At 39.4% G+C, this 24,139-nt stretch overlaps 1 protein-coding gene across 6 annotated transcripts in view; it reads left to right on the top strand.

Moving 5' to 3' along the window:
- PHKB (phosphorylase kinase regulatory subunit beta) overlaps positions 1 to 24,139 on the top strand; it is a 209,795-nt gene that overhangs the window by 146,928 nt on the left and 38,728 nt on the right. For 5 of the 6 annotated variants that reach the window (XM_073307737.2, XM_073307738.2, XM_073307735.2 and 2 more), the window contains 6 exons: positions 12,746 to 12,801; positions 13,031 to 13,124; positions 20,216 to 20,299; positions 20,801 to 20,905; positions 22,316 to 22,398; positions 22,482 to 22,572. In XM_073307737.2, coding sequence (XP_073163838.1) covers positions 12,746 to 12,801; positions 13,031 to 13,124; positions 20,216 to 20,299; positions 20,801 to 20,905; positions 22,316 to 22,398; positions 22,482 to 22,572 — 513 coding nt within the window. The remainder of the gene's footprint in view (positions 1 to 12,745; positions 12,802 to 13,030; positions 13,125 to 20,215; positions 20,300 to 20,800; positions 20,906 to 22,315; positions 22,399 to 22,481; positions 22,573 to 24,139) is intronic. The other variant, XM_073307739.2, reaches the window with a different exon arrangement.

Raw genomic sequence — 24,139 nt, 5'->3', positions numbered from 1 at the left:
CCCTTCAGCTTCCCACCTGGGCCCAGTGGAGCTGGAAGTGCCAGGGGTGGGTGATCAAGAGACACAGCAGGAGAAGGACAAATCCTCCCTCCCGCACCAGCAGACGGAGCAGAGCAAGCCCTGCAAGGGCATCTCTGTACTCTCTGAAATTGGGGGGAGGGGGGCAGTTAACTCTGCATGCCCCCTCTTCCCCCCCCCCGGCGTCACCTCCGATTGTTGGTTCCCCTTCTTTCTTTCTTTTTTGCTCAATATTTTTCTTATTGGCTTTTCTGTTCTGTATTTCACATCTACTCAAACAGTTAATCTTAATATTTGATTATGCCATTTTTATCGAATTTAGCTCAATTTATGCAAAATCAGTGTGCAAGTCTATTTAGTACTCACTTTGTGGTAAAAATGGAATATGAAACTAGAATACAACACATTTAACTTACTTATGTCTTCAAAAACCAAAACCAGCTTCTTTCCTTATAATGCCTTGTTCCTTTTCTCCACAATTAAAAAAATGCATTAAATTATTTCATTCTCTTTTTTTAAAAAGACAGCTATTTCAGAGCATTTGGCAACTTAGGGTTACTGAAACAAAATCAATCAACCCAAATTCAGTTTTAAAAAATAGAGCAATTTTATTAATTATTATTCCATTTGCAATAAAACAACTTAATCAGACCTAAATCTTGTTCCACAAAGATTTAGATAGACGAGACAACTCTAATTGCTATCTATATGAACTTGCTTTGTGTATAGTATCTTGGAAACACGTCTATCAAGAGACAGGCTACTTTATAACTGCAGTTCGAGTGCAGTGGTCTAAATGCAGGGAACTACTGAATTGTCTCAGATACAATTTTGTGAATACCTGTGGGTAAATATTAAAATTTCAGTGCTGATCACTATATACTACTTCTGCAGAGGCTCCCTCTTGAAAATGGTGATTATCTGTGCTGCAGCTCTGGAACCACCTAGAAAACAGTGACCATGTGGTTCATGCTCATATCCTCTGATGGATACAAACTTTCAGTGAAAGGCTATACAAAAGGCTGCAGACCCAATTTTTTTTCTCAAAAAGAAAAGGAGTACTTGTGGCACCTTAGAGACTAACAAATTTATTTGAACATAAGCTTTTGTGTGCTACAGCCCACTTCATCGGATGCATGCAGTGGAAAATACAGTAGGATGATTTTATATACACAGAGAACATGAAACAATGGGTGTTACCGTGCACACTATAAGGAGAGTGATCAGTTAAGGTGAGCTATAACCAGCAGGAGAGAAAAAAAACCTTTTGTAGTGATAATCAAGATGGGCCATTTCCAGCAGTTGACAAGAACGTGTGAGGAACAAAAGGGGGAGGGGAAATAAACATCGGGAAATTATTTGAATTTCAAAAATATTTGAAATACCAGTGCAGGACCCCAAATAATTGGGAAGGGAGACTAGGATGACCATGGAATTGCAAAGGGGAAATATACTGTGAGAACTACAATTACGGGTGAATTATTTTCTTTTCTCCAATAATTGCCTCTACAGATCCCTGCTTCAAGAGATTAGTTAACCCTCATAACCCCCTTGAAGAGTGTCCATTTAATTGTCCTTAATTTCACCGTGGTAATTTATCTGTTCACCACTCTTCATACTCAGATAAGATTCTTCTAGCAAAAGTAAACATTTCCATCTTCAAAAACAAAGGGTTTGATCCTCACTGTACCAAATCCAGCATACTGGACGTCACTGGGATGCCGTAACTATTTCTGAAGTGATCATATTATTTTTTACTTGTTGGAGCATTGCCATATTGTGACAGTCTGGCTAGTTCTCAGGAAAGAGACACTGGATGTCAACTGTCTTAAAAATTGCCACCATGTTTCTAGTCTGTTCTGAGGCAAAATCATTTGAAATGTGACAACATCCATAATCTACCAGCATCTGATCTCTTTTAACATCCTGGACTTTTTACAATCAGTATTAAGATCCAGCATGGCACAAAAACATATGTATGTTAGTCTGTGTTACTGCTGCTAACTCCAAATAAAGAAATATGAAGAAAAAACTCAATGAAAGCAGAAGAGTTTACTGGATAATTAAGATTAATTCCTTATAGCATGTCTTAAAATACTTAGGTATTGGTTTATTTTTCCCTTTAGTAATAAAACAACTAAAATCACAAATTAATAAATAAATGAGACTTAAATATTCAATTTTTTTTCACATCTTACACTTCAATAGATGCCTGATATTTTGGAGGTATTTGTATTTATCCCACATCTACTACTTATGTGTTTGAACCACATTTAGCCTTTGCTTGTTGAATAATGATAAACAAATGTGTGTTTAGTGTACTGAAGGAGCTCTTCCTTCCAGTTCACTAGCGTAACAAAGTTGGTACATAATTCAGTGCTCTATACTATGTGTCTCACATTTTGAGTCAAAATTCATAGACTTCTTTTCTGCTTTCTTTTGCTGAAAATTTGTTTAGAATACATCATAATACCTAGATAGTAAATTACATTAAATGTGACACTCTTTTTAAAGGAGCACTAATGTAGTGAAAAATGTTGGCTGTCCTTTAGCTAGCAAGATGTACAAATGAAGCCTAATGAGCACAAATTACTCTTATTTGAGGAACTGAAAGCAAAATTTTATTAAATTCTCAAAACACACTTTTCCCTTAGGTCCAAGAATTAGCACTGTATTGCAGATAAACTCTGTATTAGGATCACTTATTTTAAGTTGTAGCATGAAAGTTTAGTCTCTGAAGATTCTTTGTTGTTTAAGACCTACAATATGTTAAGTAGTATATAAAAATATGGTCTGGTTAAGTGATTTATAAAGGATTGCTTTGTAAATGGAGTATTATCTAGATGGAAGGCATTAGTTGTTATAGCTAAAGCTAAATCACTCATCTTAAAGCTTACAAAACCTGTAAGAACAAAACAACAGTCTTGTATGTTACAGAATGCTTGTGGAGCATAATGAGCAATATGACAAAGACTGTGTTAAAGTGCTTCAGTACAAAAACATAATAAAATAATTCAATTAGTGTACGTAGAAAAACAGTAGTAGATTGCTCTCCTAATTAATCCCGAAACTTTTTTTTATTTTGTATTGCAGCAAAAGGTCTGTTTATATAACATAATGTGAAATCATCAATATAGAATTAGTCCACTACACAAACAAGGATTTTTACTTTATGTTCCAAAGTAGAAACAAGAATGACACCACAATCTAAGCCATTCTGGTTTGTGCTAATATTTTCATGTAAACCTCATATTTTGCTTTGTAGTGACATCTGATCATTATTTAGTGTTCTCTGTTGGACTTCATTTCCCAATAGATAATTTAACTTAATTATATATGGTTTCAGAGTCACAGCCGTGTTAGTCTGTATTCGCAAAAAGAAAAGGAGTACTTGTGGCACCTTAGAGACTAACCAATTTATTCGAGCATAGGCTTTCGTGAGCTACAGCTTACTTCATCAGATGCATACTGGAATGGGACCATGGAGGCCTGGTGTGTGAGCTGTAGCTCACGAAAGCTTATGCTCAAATAAATTGGTTAGTCTCTAAGGTGCCACAAGTGCTCCTTTTCTTTTTAATTATATATATATTTTTTTCACTCATGTGCACTGTAGTTTTTTAATAGGTATAATGTAGGTGGTCAATAACTCTTCTTAAGTAATTGTTATCTTTTTGCAAAACCTTGTTTGGTCCCCTTTTGTTCCTGCTGGACCAAATTTGTTGCAACCGAGTGTTGATTATTATTTTTCATTTTGGGATTTTAGTGAATGAGATGGACCAGATTCTAGTGAGAAAAGATGTATTAAGGAACTGTCATGTCAAGGTTTCCCCTTTGCAGGATATGAAAGCTGATATTTTACTGTTTTGTTTATTTTGTTTGCTGTAAAATTCAAAAATGAAAACCTGATTCCACTGACCTAGTGTGAGCAATTGAGTTACTGATCAAGAGTATGTGCAAAACTTTAATTACTGACAGGTTTCAGAGTGGTAGCTGTGTTAGTGTGTATCAACAAAAACAAAGAGGAGTCCTTGTGGCACATTGGAGACCAACAAATTCATTTGGGCAGAAGGTTTCGTGGGCTAAAACCCACTTCATCAGATGCGTGGAGTGAAAAATACAGTAAGCAGAATATATATTATAGCACATGAAAAGATGGGAGTTGCCTTACGAAGTGGGGGGTCAGTGCTAACGAGCCAATTCAATTAAGGTGGATGTGGCCTGTTTTCAACAGTTGACAAATGGGGTGAATACCAAGGGAGGGAAAATTACTTTAGTAGTGCTCACGAGGCCAATGCAATCAAGGTCACCCATTTCCAACAGTTGACAAGAAGGTGTGAGTATCAGCAGAGGGAAAATTACTTTTTGTAGTGATCCATCCACTCCCAGTCTTTATTCAGACCTAATTTGGTGGTGTCCAGTTTGCAAATTAATTCCAGTTCTGCAGTTTCTCATTGGAGTGTGGTTTTGAAATTTTTTTGTTGAAGAATTTCCACTTTTAAAAATTGCCTCAAGGACTCCTCGTTGTTTTTAATTACTGAGGTTCTCTAACCTGAACAAATACAGCTAGAATACTTTTTTTTTTAAATTTGGGATGTTGATCTTTTGATTTGGAGACTGAAGCTGCCATTATTAATATTTGGGAGAGGGTATTCAAAACGTCACTTCTTGCATAAATCACTGGTTAATTTTATTTTCAGTGTTGTAGGTAATTCTCTATAAAGAATCAGCACAGATTACACTAAAGATAGATAGACAAGGATTTCCAAGATAAACAGAATCTGGATTATGTTTGTTTGTTTATACCACCCTCACTTTTATAACATTGGAGTGACTTCTCCATTATACTGGCCAGATCTAGAGAGCTGTTGAAACAGTGAACAAACCAAAAATTGTAAGCCTAATTCACCAATGGTATAACTCCATTGACTTTGACCATGTAGTTATTTGAGAGTTAGGGAATGGCTAGAGGATAAGACAAGGGTGTTTTTGTTTGTTTGTTTTTAATTATGTAAAGCATTTTAGGATGTGGCATATCTAATTTGATAGGTTAAAAAATAAGTATCCATGTTACAGAAATTTTTTTCAATATTCCATCTAGGTTAGCAGTTAATCCTTGTAGAGAGATGCTCAGAGTACTGTGCATTTATTTTCTAATAGCATCTATTATCTTAAAATTTCACTGCAGACATGAGTGGTCTTGGTGTGAAATTTTCTGGATCTGTGGCATATCCTGAATAATTTAAAAAAAGTAAGAGTTTCACTGACCCTTTTAAATGCTAAGTAGTCATTTTAAAGCCATGTTCTACCTCAAACAAATGCAAATAGCATTCTTTTGCCTTTGTGGATCATTTTTCCTCCATCCAATAAGTGATATATACAGTATTTGTCACAGAGCATCTGACTATTGTATTTAAGGTATGTTCTATACACCAAAACCAAATACACTTAACTCCCTGTATTTCTCTGGTCTTGCCTCCACTGTAAATGTTATCTGTAGTGCAAGCTTTGCATTGAATCTTTATCATAACTATATATCTTGAATACCAAAACTAAATTTGACTTCCATAAATCTTTTCTTCCTGTTTCTGACTATAGTTGGGGAAGCTATAATCTTAGGCATGTTCCTGTTTCCTTTTAGCTTTACTATGATTGTTCAAAATATTCAATGCTATGTTAAAAAAAACTAGATGTTATATATATTTTTAGTTTGAGACACTTCTGCAAGCTTGCACCAGCAAAATTGCCAAAAGTACGCCTCTTCCCTGATATAACATGACCCGATATAATGCGGGTTCGCATACAACGCGATAAAGTTCCGACACGCTGCTCTGAGCAGCGTGTCAAGGGTGCCGGGCCGGGCCGGGACTGAGGGGTTGGATAAGGGGCAGAGGGTCTCAGGGGCTTCTCCCCCCCAGGGTCTGGGAGGGGAGAGCTGGGGGGGCACTTTTGGGGGCCCCACAACCCCAGAGTGGCCCGGGACTTAGCTAGGGGCTGGGGTCAGCCCACTCTGCTTCCCTCGCCCCAGCCGTGTCGCTCGGGGAATGGGGTTTGGGGGAAGGGATCCCCGCAGCACTTACTGGCAGCGGCAGAAGCGGAGCAGCCTGGCCCCAGCCCGCTCTACTCCACCAGCTCCCAGCCGCAGCACTCTGCTTCCCACCACAGGTGAGTGCGGGACCTTTCCCCAACCCCGCCCCCAGCGACACGGCTGGGGCTGGGGCTGAGGCAAGGAAAGCGGAGCGGTCTGGGGCCTTTCCCCAACTTCCCCGTACTCACCAGTGGCTGGGAGATGGTGGAGTAGTGTGAGCTGGGGCCACATTACGTCACTTCCCGCTACTGCCGGTGAGTGCCTGTCAGGGGGTGAGGGGTGTGGATAGAGGTCGGAGCATCAGGGGATAGGGAGCAGGGGCATTGGGTAGGGGGTGGGGTCCTGGGGGTGATTAGGGATGGAGGTCTCTAGAGGGGGCATTCAGGTAACAAGGAACGGGGGGGCCAAAGCATGTTTGATATAACGCGGTCTCACCTATAACATGGTGAGATTTTTTGTCTCCCAAGGACCGCGTTATATTGGGGTAGAGGTGTATTGGGCATAAATTGTTTAGCACTGTCCAAGTACTGACTATGACATTCTGGGGTGCAATCCACACCAGTAAGGGGCTGTTACCCCTGCCCTGTGAACTTGGGTGCCTCACAGTGCTTTGCTGCTGTAGCTCCCACCTGGACAGCTCACAAACAGCCTTCCAGATAACACCCTGGGTATCTGTGGATAGCTGCAGCCTGCTAGCCATACATCAGTCACAGCTCTGGCTTCTACCAGTCTGGGTTGCCATGTGCTGGGTGACCCCAACACACTCCCTGTTCTGGATTTTTCATCAAAATATGTTTTCTGCGCTGTCTAGCCCTCTCCTAAACACTCCAGATATGTTAGGTCTGTTGCCCCTCTAAGGGGATCAGTATACAACAGTTTGCTATCCTAAATGGAGTTACCCACACAGTTCACAACACTGGATTAGTTTTGATTAAAGAATAAAACAAATTGATTTAACTACAAGGAGATAGGTTTTAAGTGAGTACAAGTCTAAGGCATTAAAGTCAGGAATGGTTACAAGAGAAATTAAGATAAAATGCTTCCTAATACTCAAACTTAATAAACCATACTTGATTCAAGGTGAAATTCCTTACCACATGTTTCCAGTAACATTGCTGACAAAATTATCAGGCCACGATCTGCTCCCAATGTCCAAGGGCTGTTTCTTTTGTTGTCTTAGGTGAAAGAGAGGGATGGCTAGGTAGAGATAACTTGGGGTGTTTTTGCCCCTCATTTTTACAGTTATCACCCTTTGATATGTATTTATAACATAAGAACAGCCATACTGGGTCAGACCAAAGGTTCATCTAGCCCAGTATCCTGGCTTCCGACAGTGGCCAATGCCAGGTGCACCAGAGGGAATGAACAGAATAGGTAATCATCAAGTGATCCATGCCCTGTTGCAAAATTCCCAGCTTCTGGCAAACAGAGGCTAGGGCCACCATCCCTGCCCATCTTGGCTAATAGCTATTGATGGACCTATCCTCCATGAATTTATCTAATTCTTTTTTTGAACCCTGTTATAGTCTTGACCTTCACAACATCCTCTGGCAAAAAGTTCCACAGGCTGACTGTATGTTGTGTGAAAAAATACTTCCTTTTGTTCCTGCTACCTATTAATTTCTTGTGGTGACCCCTAGTTCATGTTATGAAAAGGAGTAAATAACACTTCTTTATTTACTTTCTCCACACCAGTCACGATTTTAAACCTCAACCATATCCCCCCTTAGTCGTCTCTTCTCCATGCTGAAAAGTCCCAGTTTTATTAATTTCTCCTCATACGGAAAAGTCTTATTAATCTCTCCTTCTATACCCTAATCATTTTTGTTGCCCTTTTCTGAACCTTTTCCAATTCCAATACATCTTTTTTGAGATGGGATGACCACATCTGCACACAGTATTCAAGGTGTGGGCATACCATGGATTTATATCGAGGCAATAAGATATTTTCTGTCTTATTATCTATCCATTTTTGAATGATTCCCAACATTCTGTTAGCTTTTTCGACAGCCGCTGCACAAGAAGTGGATGTTTTCAGAGAACTATCCACAATGACTCCCAAGATCTTTCTTGACTGGTGGTAACTAATTTAGACTCCATGATTTTATATGTGTAGTTGGGATTATGTTTTGCAATATGTATTATTTTGCATTTATCAACAATGAATTTCATCTGCCATTTTGTTGCCAAGTCACCCAGTTTTGAGCGATCCTTTTGTAGCTCTTCACAGTCTGCCTGGGACTTAACTATCTTGAGTAGTTTTGTATCATCTGCAAATTTTGCCACCTCACTGTTTACCTCTTTTTCCAGATCGTTTATGAATATGTTGAATAGGACCCCGGGAGGGACACCACTATTTACCTCTCTCCATTGTGAAAACTGATGATTTATTCCAACCCTTTGTTTCCTATCTTTTAACCAGTTACCAATCCATGAGACCACCTTCCCTCTTATATCATGACTTACTTTGCTTAAGAACCTTTGGTGATGGACCTTGTCAAAGGCTTTCTGAAAATCTATATCCCCTGGATCCCCCTTTCCACATGCTTGTTGACCCCCTTCAAAGAATTCTAGTATCATAGAATCATAGAATATTAGGGTTGGAAGGGACCTCAGGAGGTCATCTAGTCCAACCCCCTGCTCAAAAGCAGGACGAATCCCCAATTAAATCATCCCAGCCAGGGCTTTGTCAAGCCTGACCTTAAAAACTTCTAAGGAAGGAGATTCCACCACCTCCCTAGGCAACGCATTCCAGTGTTTCACCACCCTCCTAGTGAAAAAGTTTTTCCTAATATCCAACCTAAACCTCCCCCACTGCAACTTGAGACCATTACTCCTTGTCCTGTCCTCTTCTACCACTGAGAATAGTCTAGAACCATCCTCTTTGGAACCACCTCTCAGGTAGTTGAAAGCAGCTATCAAATCCCCCTTCATTCTTCTCTTCTGCAGACTAAACAATCCCAGTTCCCTCAGCCTCTCCTCATAAGTCATGTGTTCCAGACCTCTAATCATTTTTGTTGCCCTTTGCTGGACTCTTTCCAATTTATCCACATCCTTCTTGTAGTGTGGGGCCCAAAACTGGACACAGTACTCCAGATGAGGCCTCACCAATGTCGAATAGAGGGGGACGATCACGTCCCTCGATCTGCTCGCTATGCCCCTACTTATACATCCCAAAATGCCATTGGCCTTCTTGGCAACAAGGGCACACTGCTGACTCAAGGGCACACTGCTGACTCAGTAGATTGGTAAGGCATGATTTCCCTTTACGAAAACCATGTTGACTCTTCCCCAACACATTATGTTCAACTATATGTTGACAGTTTTGTTCTTTACTGTAGTTTCAATCAGTTTGTCTGGTACTGAAGTCAGGCTTGCCAGGATCACCTCTGGAGCCCTTTTTAAAAATTGGTGTCACATTAGCTATCCTCCAGTCATTTGGTACAGAAGCTGATTTAAATGGTAGATTACAGACTACAGTTAGTAGTTCTGCAATTTCACACTTTTGTTCCTTCAGAACTCTTGGGTGAATACCATCTGGTCCTAGTGACTTTTTACTCTTTAGTTCATCAATTTGTTCCAAAACTTTCTCTAATAAAGCCATCTGTTTAATTCAGTACTTTTTGCAGTACTGACCCCTTTTCCTGAGGGTTACCCCTAGACAAAATTCATTCCTGCTGTGAGGACAGAGACAAAGAGCATGGTGATTAAAGAGGTTCCAGGTTGTTGTTTGCTGAGATGCAAATCTGTTTGTTCCTGCCCCCCTTCCTTGCCAGAGAATGGCCACATGATAGGCGATTGTTCATCAACTTTGACACCTGGCTAGAGGTGTCAGCTTGTCCTTTGTCTTCAAGAAACTGGTTTACTGATCTGGTAAACGCATTTCAGACTTAATTTCAGCTGATGTTCATAACTTTACATAGTTGCTACATATGTTTCACCATGATATTCTTGATCAGCAAGTTATTTGTTTTCAAATGATACCTTACAAGGTATATTTTGTGCAAAGATTATTACAGTGGTGTGTAGGGTATGAATATAGGGTCATGGTGACATCCACTGCATTCAGCTTTGATTGAATATAGGTAGTTAATGCTGTATCTATATATCTATATATAAACTCAATATAGTGCATTTAACTAGCATTCTACTATGTATGAAGCAGAAAGCAAATGTCTTTGCCTTTCACTGTGTCAAGGTCTGGGAGACAATATAAAGTTATAGATCTAGAATGTGCCACAGCATACTGTAAACACTGTTAGAATATTCAGTTAGAAGATGAATGAAATAATAAATATATTAATGAAATATATATATAGAGAGAGAGAGCGCACTATAATTTCTGGGGACTGATAAATGGCTTTATTTCATTCATCTTCTAACTGAATATTCTAACAGTGTTTACAGTATGGCGTGGCACATTCTGTAAATTTATATTGTCTCCCAGACCTTGACACAGTGAAAGGCAAAGACATTTGCTTTCTGCTTCATACATAGCAGAATGCTAGTTAAATGCACTATATTGAGTTTCTTGCAGTATTTTTTGAAAGTCTTAAGTTTCACACAGCCAGGTCCTCTAATATAAAAATAACTGAAGCAGTAAGTCACTTAGAAAAAGATTGCTGCATCTACCTTTTGATAAAGTACTTCATCAGGTGCAGTAATCCATGAAATCCTGCATACCAGTAAATAGATTGACACGAGAAATAAGGGATCTGCAGTTTATTTTTAATAAACTCCCTTTTTTGTCCCAGACATTATTTTCTAGAGTCTGTACTAAAATTTTATAGCTAAAAATTATTTTACCTGTTTCTTTGAGTGGCAAGAATCTAATTACTCAACCAACTTAAATACACTGTCATTTGGAAATAAAGAATTCTAGTTAGAACCTGCTTTCTTCCTTCTGTCTGCTATATACAAATCTAAACATAATAACTTGACATAGAATGCTTATCCAAAGATCTTTCTCCAGACTTTCATTTCAAATAGTCTCAATTGCAATAGTCAGACAACCTCAATCTCTTACATGATATTAATAGACATAGAGCAGCAAAGAAACTTCCTAATTCTAATTCTGAGGTAAAGTTTGTAGTGGTTTATTATACTGTCCTGACATAAAGTAATTTTGTCTGTTTTTAATACCTTTACAAACAGTGTTAAGTCAATAAGAACTCCCTGTTGTTGAGGACACTGTTTTGTTATCAAAGTCTTATGTCACTTGAATTTCCAACAGGTCATTCTGGCTCCCATATTGTGATACTTATATTGAGGGAAAAAAATCTGGTTTGTGTGCTTAAAAAATGTAGGTTATAGTGCTTCTGCAACCTCTAGTAGAAGTTATTATTCATGTATTTTTTAGGACCTCAAGATTTGCTTTTCTGAATACAGCAAGTGCGATTTGGTTTGGAGGAGTCATAAATGCCTGAACTTGTCTTTTTACTTTAAAGACTTACAATGGAAAGAAATTATGGTACATTTTGGATGTAGACATTTAAAAAAGTTAACATAATTTTAACTTAATTTTTGCTCTGCAAATTCTGCAGTTTTTCTTTACATTGTTAAAATTAAAATTCCAAGTCAGGGGTTTTTACAGCTAAAACTGTGCTGTTAGAGAGAACCATCTTGGAAATAACACTGTAGTTGCTTCTGCTGGATACACCATAGCACTTCCCCTTCCCTCTTCCTTCTCTCCTCCCCCCAAAAATCAGAGTATGTATACAGAGTGCATTGAATACTATCAAGGAAATGAATGAGAGTAATGCAGACATTTTACATCTTAGCCAGTGAAGCATGTTGCCAGTTAAATCCCGGCCCCAGTCACTGATTTTAGTGCGGTCAAAATTTTACCCATCTGTTTAATTCAATACTGTTTGCATGTCTTTTTTCTGACCAAAATACTGTCATTTATTTTGTTCTTAATAACCTAATTAATCATAACATTAGAAATATTGTCACCCTTTAGAAATGTACATTATATCTTTCATACAACAATACAGTTAGCAACTGTCCAGTCAAAAATACTTCAGATTAAAAATATTAATGCTATTAGCTTGCATGTCATGTGTGTGTGTGCATTTTGTTTTTTGGTTGTTTTTTTATGAAGGCTATCAGTTATACAGTCGGTTGTGTGATTAATTCTTTACAAAGTCTATGCAGTATATCAAAATAATACTATGATATAGTAGGTATAAGGGGAAAATACCAAAAACATCAATAATATAACCTTGCATTTTTTCTGGGATACATACTGAAGGATTTTTACCATATATAACAATTTTTAAATAAATCTCTTACATGATTTGTCTTTTTTCCATTACAAAAATGTAAATGGTGGCAAAAGAAGAATTGGTCCCTATCTCTCCAACATGCATCATTCAAAATACCATTGACAGTACAGCCACTCACTTAGTTGTGAGATTTATGGCTTTTAGTTCTATGGTGTTCCATTACCCTGTCTACACAGTTAAATTGATTAACAGACAGTTGAGAGCAGGGAGAAGCAGCAATACAGTGAGTTGATGCCGATCGTATCTATGAACTGTTTAAATACTGTTAATATTGTTCTTGTTTCTTGTTGAGATAACAAACTGTTCTTGGTTAACTGTGTTAATAAAAGTATTTGTTTGCTGTTATTGATTTTAGGGGCCTCTAGAAAATGATTTGGTGGTCCATGTGGCCCTGATAGCAGAAAGTCAACGGTAAGACATTTACTTTTATTAAGAATTTGTATTTTAAGAAAGAATTGAATGTGACCGAGATCTACAGTCTGGCACAGGTTTTCAAAGAAGCAGGAGTGAGAATATTAATTCAGATTTAAATTGATGTGATATTCATGTTTTTGCTTCTTCAGTAATTGCTACCACAGCCATTACAAAATCAGACTGTAGTTATACTGTGATTAATCCCTGCATTTATTTTGTTTTATAGCCTGCAAGTTTTTCTGAACACATATGGAATCCAGACTCAGACTCCCCAGCAGGTGGAGCCTATTCAGATATGGGCTCAACAGGAACTTGTCAAAGTAAGAGATTTTGCATTAATGACTTATCTATGCTGTTCTTTTTTTTATTTTTTTTTTAATGCAATTCCTTATTTGCTGACAACCGGACTCAAGCATACTTATGTTGCAGCAAACTGTCTAGCTTTTTGTTTCATTTTAATTAAACTGTATGATACTTCAAAGTGTGCATTATTGATTTATAATGCATGCCTGGTTGCAGCATTTTCCAGTACTGCTGCTGCTTCCTGCCACTCCAGGTGAAGTACCATTGATGACCTGCTATTTTGTCTACTATGATTGGCCTTTCCTCTGCTCCAGTTACAAGGGGGAGAGGGGCCACCATGTTGGCTTCCACTTCTCTTACATGCATGCTTGGTGTTTCCAATAGGAACAAAGACACTTCATTTCATTAATGGCAGAACAGACATTAAAACTAATATCCCCTTTTGATGCCTGTGATTTTGCTACTGGTAACTCACTGTCTATATAAGCATGCTGGGCTGGATGGCATGGGATCATGCATTCCATCCACAAGCCTTGGTCATTCTTACCCCATAGCAAATATGGCCCTTCTAATACCCTAAATCTAAACTCCTCATCATGTCACAGCTATCCCATTCCTATGTGGCATTTGCCCTTGATATGATGTCCATGGGTTTGAGAAGGCTGGGAGTATATTGGTGTCTGTTCCTTTTGCATAGTCCACTTGCATATATAGAAAAGGCTGGAGTCTAATTATCCAGAGTCCTAGCTACCTTGAGTTTGCTGAGGTTTATTTTCCTTCTGTTTTTTCATCAGCATCTCACCCGCTCCCCCCCCCCCTCCCCGCTTCTTGAAATAGAAGGGTGAATGCGTCCACATATTTCTAATTTTTTTCTTAACCGCTTTTGATAAATGGGCTCCAAGTGGCCTGTCAATTCCTGCATATGGTCCCCTGTCTTCAACGCCTATGTCCCCTATATCCTTCTCAGTAAAGAGGGATATGGTGTCTGATAGTCCACCTTTGTCTGCTAAGCACTCCACTGCTACTTGGTGTTGGGGTTCACAACATATTCTAGTACATCCAGCTTTTTGGACATCTGCTTCTGCAGTTCAGGGACCTGCTGAGAAAGACCATCTCTACTCCATACCTGTTCCAATAGTGCTCTTCCTCCTGAGGAGGAACTATCCATGTCAGGCAGGTGCCCTAGCCTTGCACACAGGAGAGGAGCCAGTGAGTCCACTAATACTACTAGCCCCTCACAGGGCTGCTTCTCAGCTGCTCTGCACCTGGGTATATCTGCAGCTACCTGTGGCATGAAGCCAGAAGCAGTGCTGCTGTTCATCTCCCATGTGTTTCCAACCCTACAGCTGAGGGATCCCAGCTGGGCTATTTGCATGCTCCTACAGGGAGGCTCTAACCCAATCACCCTTTGGTTGCCACTTTTCCCCGCCTCCATGCCTGAGTCCCATTGTTTCCTGATATAAGGACCTTGGGTCCTGACCCTCCCCTCACTCTTTGTGGTTCACTTTCACACCCCAATAGCAGAAGGAATTAATTCCTCCCTTTTGAAACCTGCTGAACGAGAGGTTCTGACTCACCACCTGCTGTCAGAATCCTGGGACTGTCAGTCTCTGTCCATCAGCAGACCTCTTTTCCCCTCGCTGTGGTGGTGGTTTCTTGCTTCCACTCCTTGATCCTTCCCATGCCTCAGCAGGCTCCCCCACACCTGTGCACAGCCAGCTCTCCTCACTCCAGAGGAAAGGTCACTGCCCCCTTCCGCTAGCCTGTAGGTACACAAATTCTGTTCCTTTTTGGGGGGCGGGGGCTGTCTAAAGCCAGTGATTGCTTCACAAAGCTCAGCAAAGAAGTGACTTCAGCCGCGGATCACAGGAGGGAATGGTTGGGTACTCCCGGCTTGGCAGTACTGGCCCCACCTGGCTGCCCAGACCCTCTGTAGCCCACTGAGGTGGAAGGCACCATTCTAATTCCTGCTGCTGTGGCCGCAGCCATTGCGCCCTCCGAGCATCCAACTGCTGATGCTACCCGTGACTGCATGGCTTCCATAGCCCACCACTGCTGTCACCTAGCTCCCTTTTCTCCCATGGGGGCAGTCCCAGAACTCAGCCATGTGGCCCCAATAAGCATGGGACAAGGCAGTCACAGAATCAGCTGCAGTAACGTGGCCCCCACTTGAATGCTGGAGGCAGGAGTCACAGACTTGCCCACAATGGGTGATCCCCTATGAGTTAGTAGAGGGCCAGCAGTCCTGGCCATGGTAAGGTAGCCACATAGGGTGGGGGAAAGGTGGGGCAGTTCTAGGCTGTCCTGCAGTACTAAAATGATCCCTACCCTTGTGATTGCTTGTTATCCACACATTGGCACTTGTCCCCTGATCTCAGCATTGCCCACTCTGGATGAAGTTATCTGGCAGCAGCTAATGGGCAAGAGGCTTTTGAAAACTCTAGGAAGAGTTTAAATAGATTGTGGGAGGGGACTGAGGGAGCAGCCAAGAGCCCATCAGCCCAGCCACTGGGAGGAGCTGAGCAGGAGGAGGGGCCCACTTCTGCCTCATCAAGCATATGCTCTTGCTCTTGCTTCCTCCCTCTCTTCCGGGCACTTACCAGTCCAGTCAATAACCCCTCTTGCTGATGCAGGGGATGTGTGAGGGGGTATTTCCTTCCCACGTCCCCTGCAACAATCATGGCGGGATTTTGTCTCTCTTTATTTTTCTTTTGTTTTTCTAATACTGTCCCTTCTCCTATTATGCTTTTTCATCTCTTTCTCCCTTCTTGCTTCATTTCCTTTTCCTGCTTCTACCTTCTTCTTTCATCATATTCACTGTATTTACTTACATTATAATGTAAAAATTATATAACACTTTAAAATGTATTTTAAATTAATGCATTTTATATTATAAAAGACTTTTTGTTGTTGTTTTGAACATATTCTGCTAAAAACAATCACAAAAGGTAATTTAAGGTACTTTTCCCAATCCCACTATAGCTATCTTTATTTTTCATATAATTCGGTTTGATGTTTAATATAGTTCAAAATACTTAATTACAAAATTGCAAACTAGTCTAGCCACCAGTGATGGCATATTAAAGCTAAAACTTGGGGCTGTGTCCGAAGAAATAGTATATATGAGAGAAGGAGATGAGGAAAAGATATGAAAGTAGGAATGTAAGAAGAGAAAAAAGTGTGTAAGGAAGGGCAGAAAGATAAAAGAAACAGTTAAAGAAGAGGAAGATGAGGTAGACAGGAGGAATGCTGAGGATAGGGAAATTGAAGCAAGTAGAATAAGAAAACAGATGGTAGCAAAATCAAAGAATAGAAAAACAGATGGCAGAAGAGTCCACTTTGGCTTTTTGAAAAGGTTTCTAGAATCTGGATACCCATTATCACTCCAGGCTTTTATAGCAACCTCCAGCTATCATTAATTCTTGCTGCACTGCATTGAACCAACTGGATAGAGAAGGTTAACTTGAAAAACTTCCATTAGTGAATTGTACAGTACTTGAGACATTTCTTGGAAATGAACTAGTGTTCTCGTGTTTTGAGCTAGGGGTGTAGTTGTTGGCTAAAATGTTGGTTAGCTTAAAGACACATTTCCAAAAGTAAAGAAATGAGGCTGAATCTGAATTGATGCAGTTTGTGTGTGTGTGGGGGGGTGGTTTATCTGTAATGGGTGAAGCAGGAGATCTATTATTGGAAGATGCAAAGTAGATTATAGAGCATAGCTGAATCCCCAAAGAAAGATGTGGTATTATAGGATTATTAGAATTCCGTTTTTATTAGTAGAGACAATTCTTTTATATGTAAAATGTTATAGACTGTTCTAGGGAGGTAGAGCTCCATCTAGTGTTACGTTATAATGTGCTTATTACTTGTCATTCATATGCTCTCCATACTATGTAAGAATAAGCAGCTTAACATGAATGGCAGTTTTTAATTTATGTTATGTACAGACACCATATTAAATGCATTAATATTTTTGACATTGAATGGACTCTCCAGTCTTTTCCCACCTGAATATAGTCATTCAGATTGGGTAACTGTGGTAGGGGACATTTTGTTCATTGCATTGTAGCAGTGTGATTGACAATTCTATATCACTGTTTACAGTTTTGTAATGAGTGAAAATAGCCTTTGTGCTACATACGCAACTTTTTTTAAATACTAAAGCTAAACAAGCTGACTCCAAGGCCAATTTACATTGTACCTAATCTGAAGAACATGGACACATAGGTCAGGGAAGTGGGATTTTTTTTTTCCAAAATAAGGACGAAAAACTCCTTCCCTTCAGTTGGATAGACAGCTGGAGTCCCATGCCTGTTAGCTACTCTCCCATCAGCTTCAGTTCACTAGAGTTAGGATAGCCCGCAAAACGGGTTCTATTACATGACTTTCTTTCCCTGTTTTCCATTAACTCTCCTTTCTCCCTTGGTAGTTCTATCATACTTCATTGGGTAGAATTTTTTTTTGTTACTTTTTGCAGCAAGTTGACTTTTCTTCTGTAAGGTCATCCTTCTTTAGAACCAGTAACCACAGCTTTCTGTAGTCTGAGGCGCTCAAAAAGCCTCAGATGATTTGGGCTTGCTAGAGTTGATGTGTTCAGTAATACTTCATTGTTTTCAAATATTCTAAATAGTGAGATTTCTGCCCTTACAGTTAATTTACAGCTGCTATTGGCTTATCATCTCTTCTCATCACTGCAGAGTTAGGCTGGGTGATCGGCACATGGGTTAACCTAGCCCAGGTGTAAGCAGCCATGCTGCAAAATACTACCCAAGCTACCGTGTCCTCACACATGCTGCACTCCCCCACGTGTTTCTTTAGGACTTCTGGGGGCATATCCCATGGTTCTTTATGCTGCAGCAAGATGAGCCACTCTGATTCTTTCCCTGCCAATTGTGGGAAAATATTTGTCTTTCTGGGGACTTTGCGGGTGGGGGGAAATTGTGGAAAGGCATAGGAGGACTGTCAGCAGTCGCATGATTTATCCTGCATCTGCAATGCAAAAGTGGATGGGTTACCAGTCCAAGTGAAAGGGGAATCCAGGTTCTAGCCCACACCCCCAGCCACATGCAGTTTGAAAGCACCACTTAATGCCGGTGTGAGATTTTTGTGTATGGACACAAAAGTAAGAACCCAGGCTAATTCTGTGGTGAAGACATACCCTAGGAGATCATAAGTAGATAGTCATCTTTGTCTAAAACTTCATCTTTATTTATCCCTGAGAGATCTTCCTTCCTGCATTCAGAGAGAATGTGCCCAGAGAAATCTTCCTGATGTCACTTATAAAATTCTAGGAAATTTAGTTCCATTTTAATAATGGTGAGCTTGTCATCTAAAATCACCCAAACAGAATGGGAGTTGCAGATTTTTTTTCAAAGATTTAATTTGCATGTGTACTCTCGTTTACCCACAGCTCAATAGTTATGACATGTTTCTATTATACATTGACTAATCTGATACAGCACAGTGTTGTAAACCTCACATATTAATGAATACGTTACCATTACAGGAAAACGATATTTAAGTTAAAAATATTCTGTTGGTAAAATGGTATAAGCCAAAAATTAACGCCTAAATTAGCTAACATCAACATTTGCTTTAATGATCAATCTAGGGTAGATAGTTTGGTTAAGTTGGAGAAGTTTTGAGATTTCTGATTTGGAGTGAATCAACCTAGTCAATAGAACTCGAATTCCCATTACAATGTAAGCCCGAATTCTGAAACTTGCTTCACATAGGCAGGAGTCAGTGGTGTTGTGCATAGGTCCAGGAGTGCACCCAAAGCTCAAGGATCAGACCCTAATTCAGCACTGTGTGGTAGGCTCTGCTGAAGAGACTCAGGACTATAATTGCTTTGATGTTCAGGGCCATGATTGAGATCCTAACAATACAACAGTGTTAGCCACTCCTGTTCGCTAGCTCCTCTGGTTGCTTAGGAGTGGGCTTTTTAAAGCCCTGGACTTCCTGAGTATGCCCACCCCTGGTTAAGGGTTGAGGGGTGGTAAAGGGCTTAGGGATCAAAGCCTCGTTAAGAAGCTCTCAGCCTTGCCTAGCAGGCTGCTAGGCTCAGTGCACACACGGTCCCCCAAACAAACAGACCACAGGGTATATTTCACTCAAGCAGCAAGCACACCACAAACACACACACTACAGGCAACAAACTTACCTAATATAATCGCTCCTCCTTCACCTGGAGAACTCCCTCGCAAAACTCCCATTAGCTCCTGTTCACTAGCTCTCAATCAAACAAAGGAAGTATTTCTTCACACAGTGCACAGTCAACCTGTGGAACTCTTTGCCAGAGGATGTTGTGAAGGCCAAGACTATAACAGGGCTCAAAAAAGAACTAAATAAATTCATGGAGGATAGGTCCATCCATAGCTATGAGCCAGGCTGGGCAGGGATGGTGTCCCTAGCCTCTGTTTTCCAGAAGCTGGGAATGGGCAACAGGGAATGAATGACTTGATGATTACCTGTTCTGTTCATTCCCTCTGGGGCACCTGGCATTGGCTGCTGTCGGAAGACAGGATACTGGGCTAGATGGATCTTTGGTTTGACCCCATATAGCCATTCTTATGCTAGTAAAGAGCATCTTTGAGATGCTTACATAGCTCCTACCTCCACACCATGCTGATATTAGCGGCTGTTATCCATCACTTTGCTTTCATAAGCAATGAAAAGTAGGGTTGGAGGACTATATAGACCACAGGTACACAGCAGAAATATAATGAAATTCAGTGCTGGTGATCTGCCAGAGGTGATGTGGCTTTCATTATATTGAACATGGTTTGTCAATGAAGAGATTATTAAAAGTGAAGATAATTCACTTTTTGCTTCCTTCCTTACTGGGCCAAATTCAGTCCTTGGGCTACACATTTAGTCAAGTTTTATCTGTTTTTCTCAGTTCTTTTACTGTGATACAGATGTATGTCCAAAAAGCCAATAACAAGAAAAAATTGTAATGGTTTTATATTTATGCCCTCCTCAAAAAAAAAAAAGCTGAGTTCATGTTTCTGGGGTTGTTTAATGCTGGGGGGAAAAACAAGAAGGACCTGAATTTTGCCTGTGTAACTAGATGGCCTTACAGTGTCACAATTATTATTTCTTTCAGGCTTACTTTCATTTGGGGATTAATGACAAACTGGGATTATCTGGAAGACCCGACAGGCCTATCGGATGCCTTGGAACATCAAAGGTCATTGCAAGAAGTGACTGATTTGTATTACTATAATTAGCATGTACTCCAGACAAATTTTGGATTATTTTGTGGAGACAGAATACTATTTAAATTGTTGAATTTACTAAATGTAATCTTATTTTCTGCATGTAAATCGTATTGTTTATTATAAAATGTTTTTAATATAGTTTATAAACTCATTAAGGACAGAGCATAAACTATCTCACTATTAAATTATTTCACGCCTTACCTAAGCAACTAGTTACAGCAATACTTACTCACCCAAGACAAGCTTGATCATGATTGGGTGAACCGCTGTGATTAAAAAAGAATGTGGATTTGCTCACTGTGTAAGAACAAGGATTCTTCAAATTAGATTTTTCAGTTGTCCTTTTTGCAGATCATTATTACTTTGACAATTCTGCAAGACTACATCTGTGTTTTCACTTTTTAAACTGTATTAATGTTAGTTTAATATATTTTAAAGAAATGGGTAATGTTAGCTTTTTCTTCCTACAGATTTATCGAATACTAGGAAAGACTGTTGTTTGCTACCCAATCATTTTTGACCTAAGTGACTTCTACATGTCTCAGGATGTTATGCTGTTGATCGATGACATTAAGGTATTTATCTGTTGTTTATCTTATGCAACCTGATGAAATAAGTCCTATATTAAGAATAAATTGTGCTGTTCTAAAGGTTTGTTGAAATGTAGGATTGGAAAAGGTGGATGAAAAAATATATAGTCTGTATACCTTACTATATAATGTAAGACGAGCAAAGTTATGGTGGGAAGAACAATGCAAATATTAGCATTAATATACTATTAGACCAGTGCAGACCCTAGTGGATGTTCTACGTTGGCAGAAATCTAACTCCAGGAGGGGATGAGAATGCAGTGGCACAACATGCACGAACCCCTGTTTTCCAGGGAAACTCAAGTGCAGCCCCAAAGACAGACAAATTTGGCAGGGGCAAGGGGCATGGCCAGTTCACTTTAGGGATGCTTTGATTGAAAGCCTCATCTGCTGGGGCTTTTCTGGAGCCTTGGCTACAAATTAAAATTTGCCTTCCTTGGGTGAAACACAGTTAAGGGCAGCAGTGTAGCTATGTGAATAACTGGTTGTTCAGTTTGCAGCAAGGACTGGAACCTGGCTATGACCCTCCCAAATCAGTGCCCTGGCCACTAGACTGTAGGGTCATTCCTCTCTCTCTGGTCTGTTGAATATTTAATTATTTATGCAAAGTGGAACGACATCAACAGGAGAAATTGAGAGAGACCCACCCTAGAATACTTTATAGCCCTGTAGGCAGGGCATTCATCTGCAAGTTCAAATCAGGCAGAGTGGGGATGTGAATCTGGGTCTTCCATGTCCCAGGTGAGTGCTCTAACCATGGGGCTATCAGGTATCAGACCACTGCCACCCCCTCTTCAGTTTCAAAAATGGCACCTAAGGCCCCTTATGAATCTATCCTGACTTTTTTTTTTATTGATGAAACTAATCAGTGAATTCATGTCAAATAGGGGATAGTTTCAGTTGACCTCTAACTGCATTTTTCAGCAAATATTCTATTTGAAAAAATGTCCCCCAGTTCTAGTGCCAGCATCACCTGCCCTATTCCCCCATCCTCACAGTGAAATGACCTGGGCTGCAGCACCTACTTCTGGTGTATAAAAGGTGCCAATGATCTCCCCTGCACTTTCACTCGCTATTCACATCAGAACCCTCTTTATACAGATCAATAGATGTAATCCAATATTTCATTCTGCTCAGACTGGTGACTTGGTTGGTTTGTGCCTAACCTATAATGAGAGCAATGTTGTTATAAAGCTGTGGCTATGCAGCGTTTGCAAATTGCTTACATTCTGCAAAAAAATAAATAAATACATAACTGAAAAAATTAACTGTTTGGGATTTGTAATCTGTTGGGTTTATAGCAGTACCCTTTATTTTAAGTTGTTTGTTATAGTTACAATATATTGTACTGTATGTTTCCTGGCATGAATCACATACACTTTTATGTTTACCTAGAATGCATTACAGTTCATTAAGCAATATTGGAAGATGCATGGTCGCCCCCTGTTCCTCGTGCTTATCCGTGAGGATAACATAAGGTATGGAATACATGTGAAGATCATTATTTGTAATGTGATTTTTCACATTTTTAATATTAATGTGTTTGTTTTTAAAATTATAGGGGAAGCAGATTCAATCCAATATTAGATATGCTGGCAGCCTTTAAAAAGGGAGTTGTTGGAGGAGTGAAGGTTCATGTTGATAGAGTGCAGGTATTTTTTTTTTTCCCTAAATGTTGCATTCATACTCTGGCAGTAGTCTGTGTTAGTCCATGAACTGTGAATTATTTCTACAGACATTTTATTCCATCAAAATTCTTTGGTTTCTCATGTGACTTTTTAATACCTCACTGAGTGTTATAAAATTAAAGATGAGATAAATCAAGGGTTCTGCTTTTCTTTAAAGCCCTTTGTTAAGTTTCTGTACACTGTAAATCATGCTTTCTCTAAACAGGAGCACAGGGCTTTGATATTTTCAACAAAGGTCCTTTTAATGTGGCAGGAAATCTATTTTATTTTTACTTCCAGCCATCTGTCTTGTGGAATTTATCACAAAAGGGCAAGCCCTTGATATCAAGGGTTAAGGGCTCTATTCTGGGCCATATCAACAGCAGGGAAAAGTGTGTGTTTCACATGTTAACTAATGTTAAAATTCTAGCCAGTTTTAATACATTAGCTGCTCAAGATAAATCTTAAGGGGGAGACTAGGGTTTACCGCAAGCAGCTAAAATGTTAAAATTACGAAGAGAACATTCCTAGCTCTAACAGTAAAATAAATGCTTTCAATGACCATTTAAATAAACATTTGTAAATTACCTAGTTCATAAAATCTCTGGCTATCATAAGTTAGAGTTCCTGATGTCAATGTCATTGCCATCCATGCAAAGCACTACCTGCAGGCTCCAGGGGGCTTTTGATGTTTATCTGGAATGCCTCCTGTTTATTACTTCGTATTTTATTAAATTGATATATTGTCACAAGAAACATTTCTCAAACATTATCTACAGTGTGCTCTTACATTATTTTACACATTGTACTATTTCAAAGTCCTCAGTAAACCATTGTTCCCCTCCACATTCAATTCCTTTCCCTGAAGATACTTTAAATAATTAATAAGCCTTTTAGAATTGTTTTATCAATTTGACAATCACTGCTGTTCATGTTGTCTGTCTTATTCATGAAGGGTGGAAAAACATTTCAATAACCTTTTTAACTGGCTCGGGTCTAGGATGGTTTTCATCGAGGTTGTGTTGTGCTGTGTCTTGGTATTCTGTGTGCTCTGGGTTTTCACCATCCAATTTCAATCATGGGCACCAAAAATTGGAGATGAGCATTGTTGATGAATGTGACACTAGTAAATAAAGTTATATACTATGCCCCACACCCCTGAGTATCTCTTCATGATATGTTTCTTTGAAAACCTACTGAGATTTTTCCAAGAATATATTGTTAAAGCAGCTGTGAAGGTAAGTAATCATTTCCACAGGATTCAGTATAATATATACTGACTAGGTTAGGTTTATAGTATATTAACTATGATACAGTGAATGTTTATTTCCTACTACAATTTTAAACTAAGGATGTGGAAACTGATTTGGGTGAAATAGGAATCATCTTGAATCTTTGATTCCTCTCTCAACTCTAAACTTTTATTTGAGGTTTTGTAGAGTTTTAGGAAGTCTTGTTATCTCCTTTCCCCCTCCTCACCCAAAATTTGTAGGCACTGCTGATCAGCTGAGGAGAATTATTTGTGAGACAGAAAATAATGTATATGTTCCTT

This window comes from Lepidochelys kempii, chromosome 12, assembly GCF_965140285.1.
Source record: "Lepidochelys kempii isolate rLepKem1 chromosome 12, rLepKem1.hap1, whole genome shotgun sequence".
NCBI classification, from domain to species: Eukaryota; Metazoa; Chordata; order Testudines; family Cheloniidae; genus Lepidochelys; species Lepidochelys kempii.
This window is presented reverse-complemented; position numbering and strand designations above follow the sequence as displayed.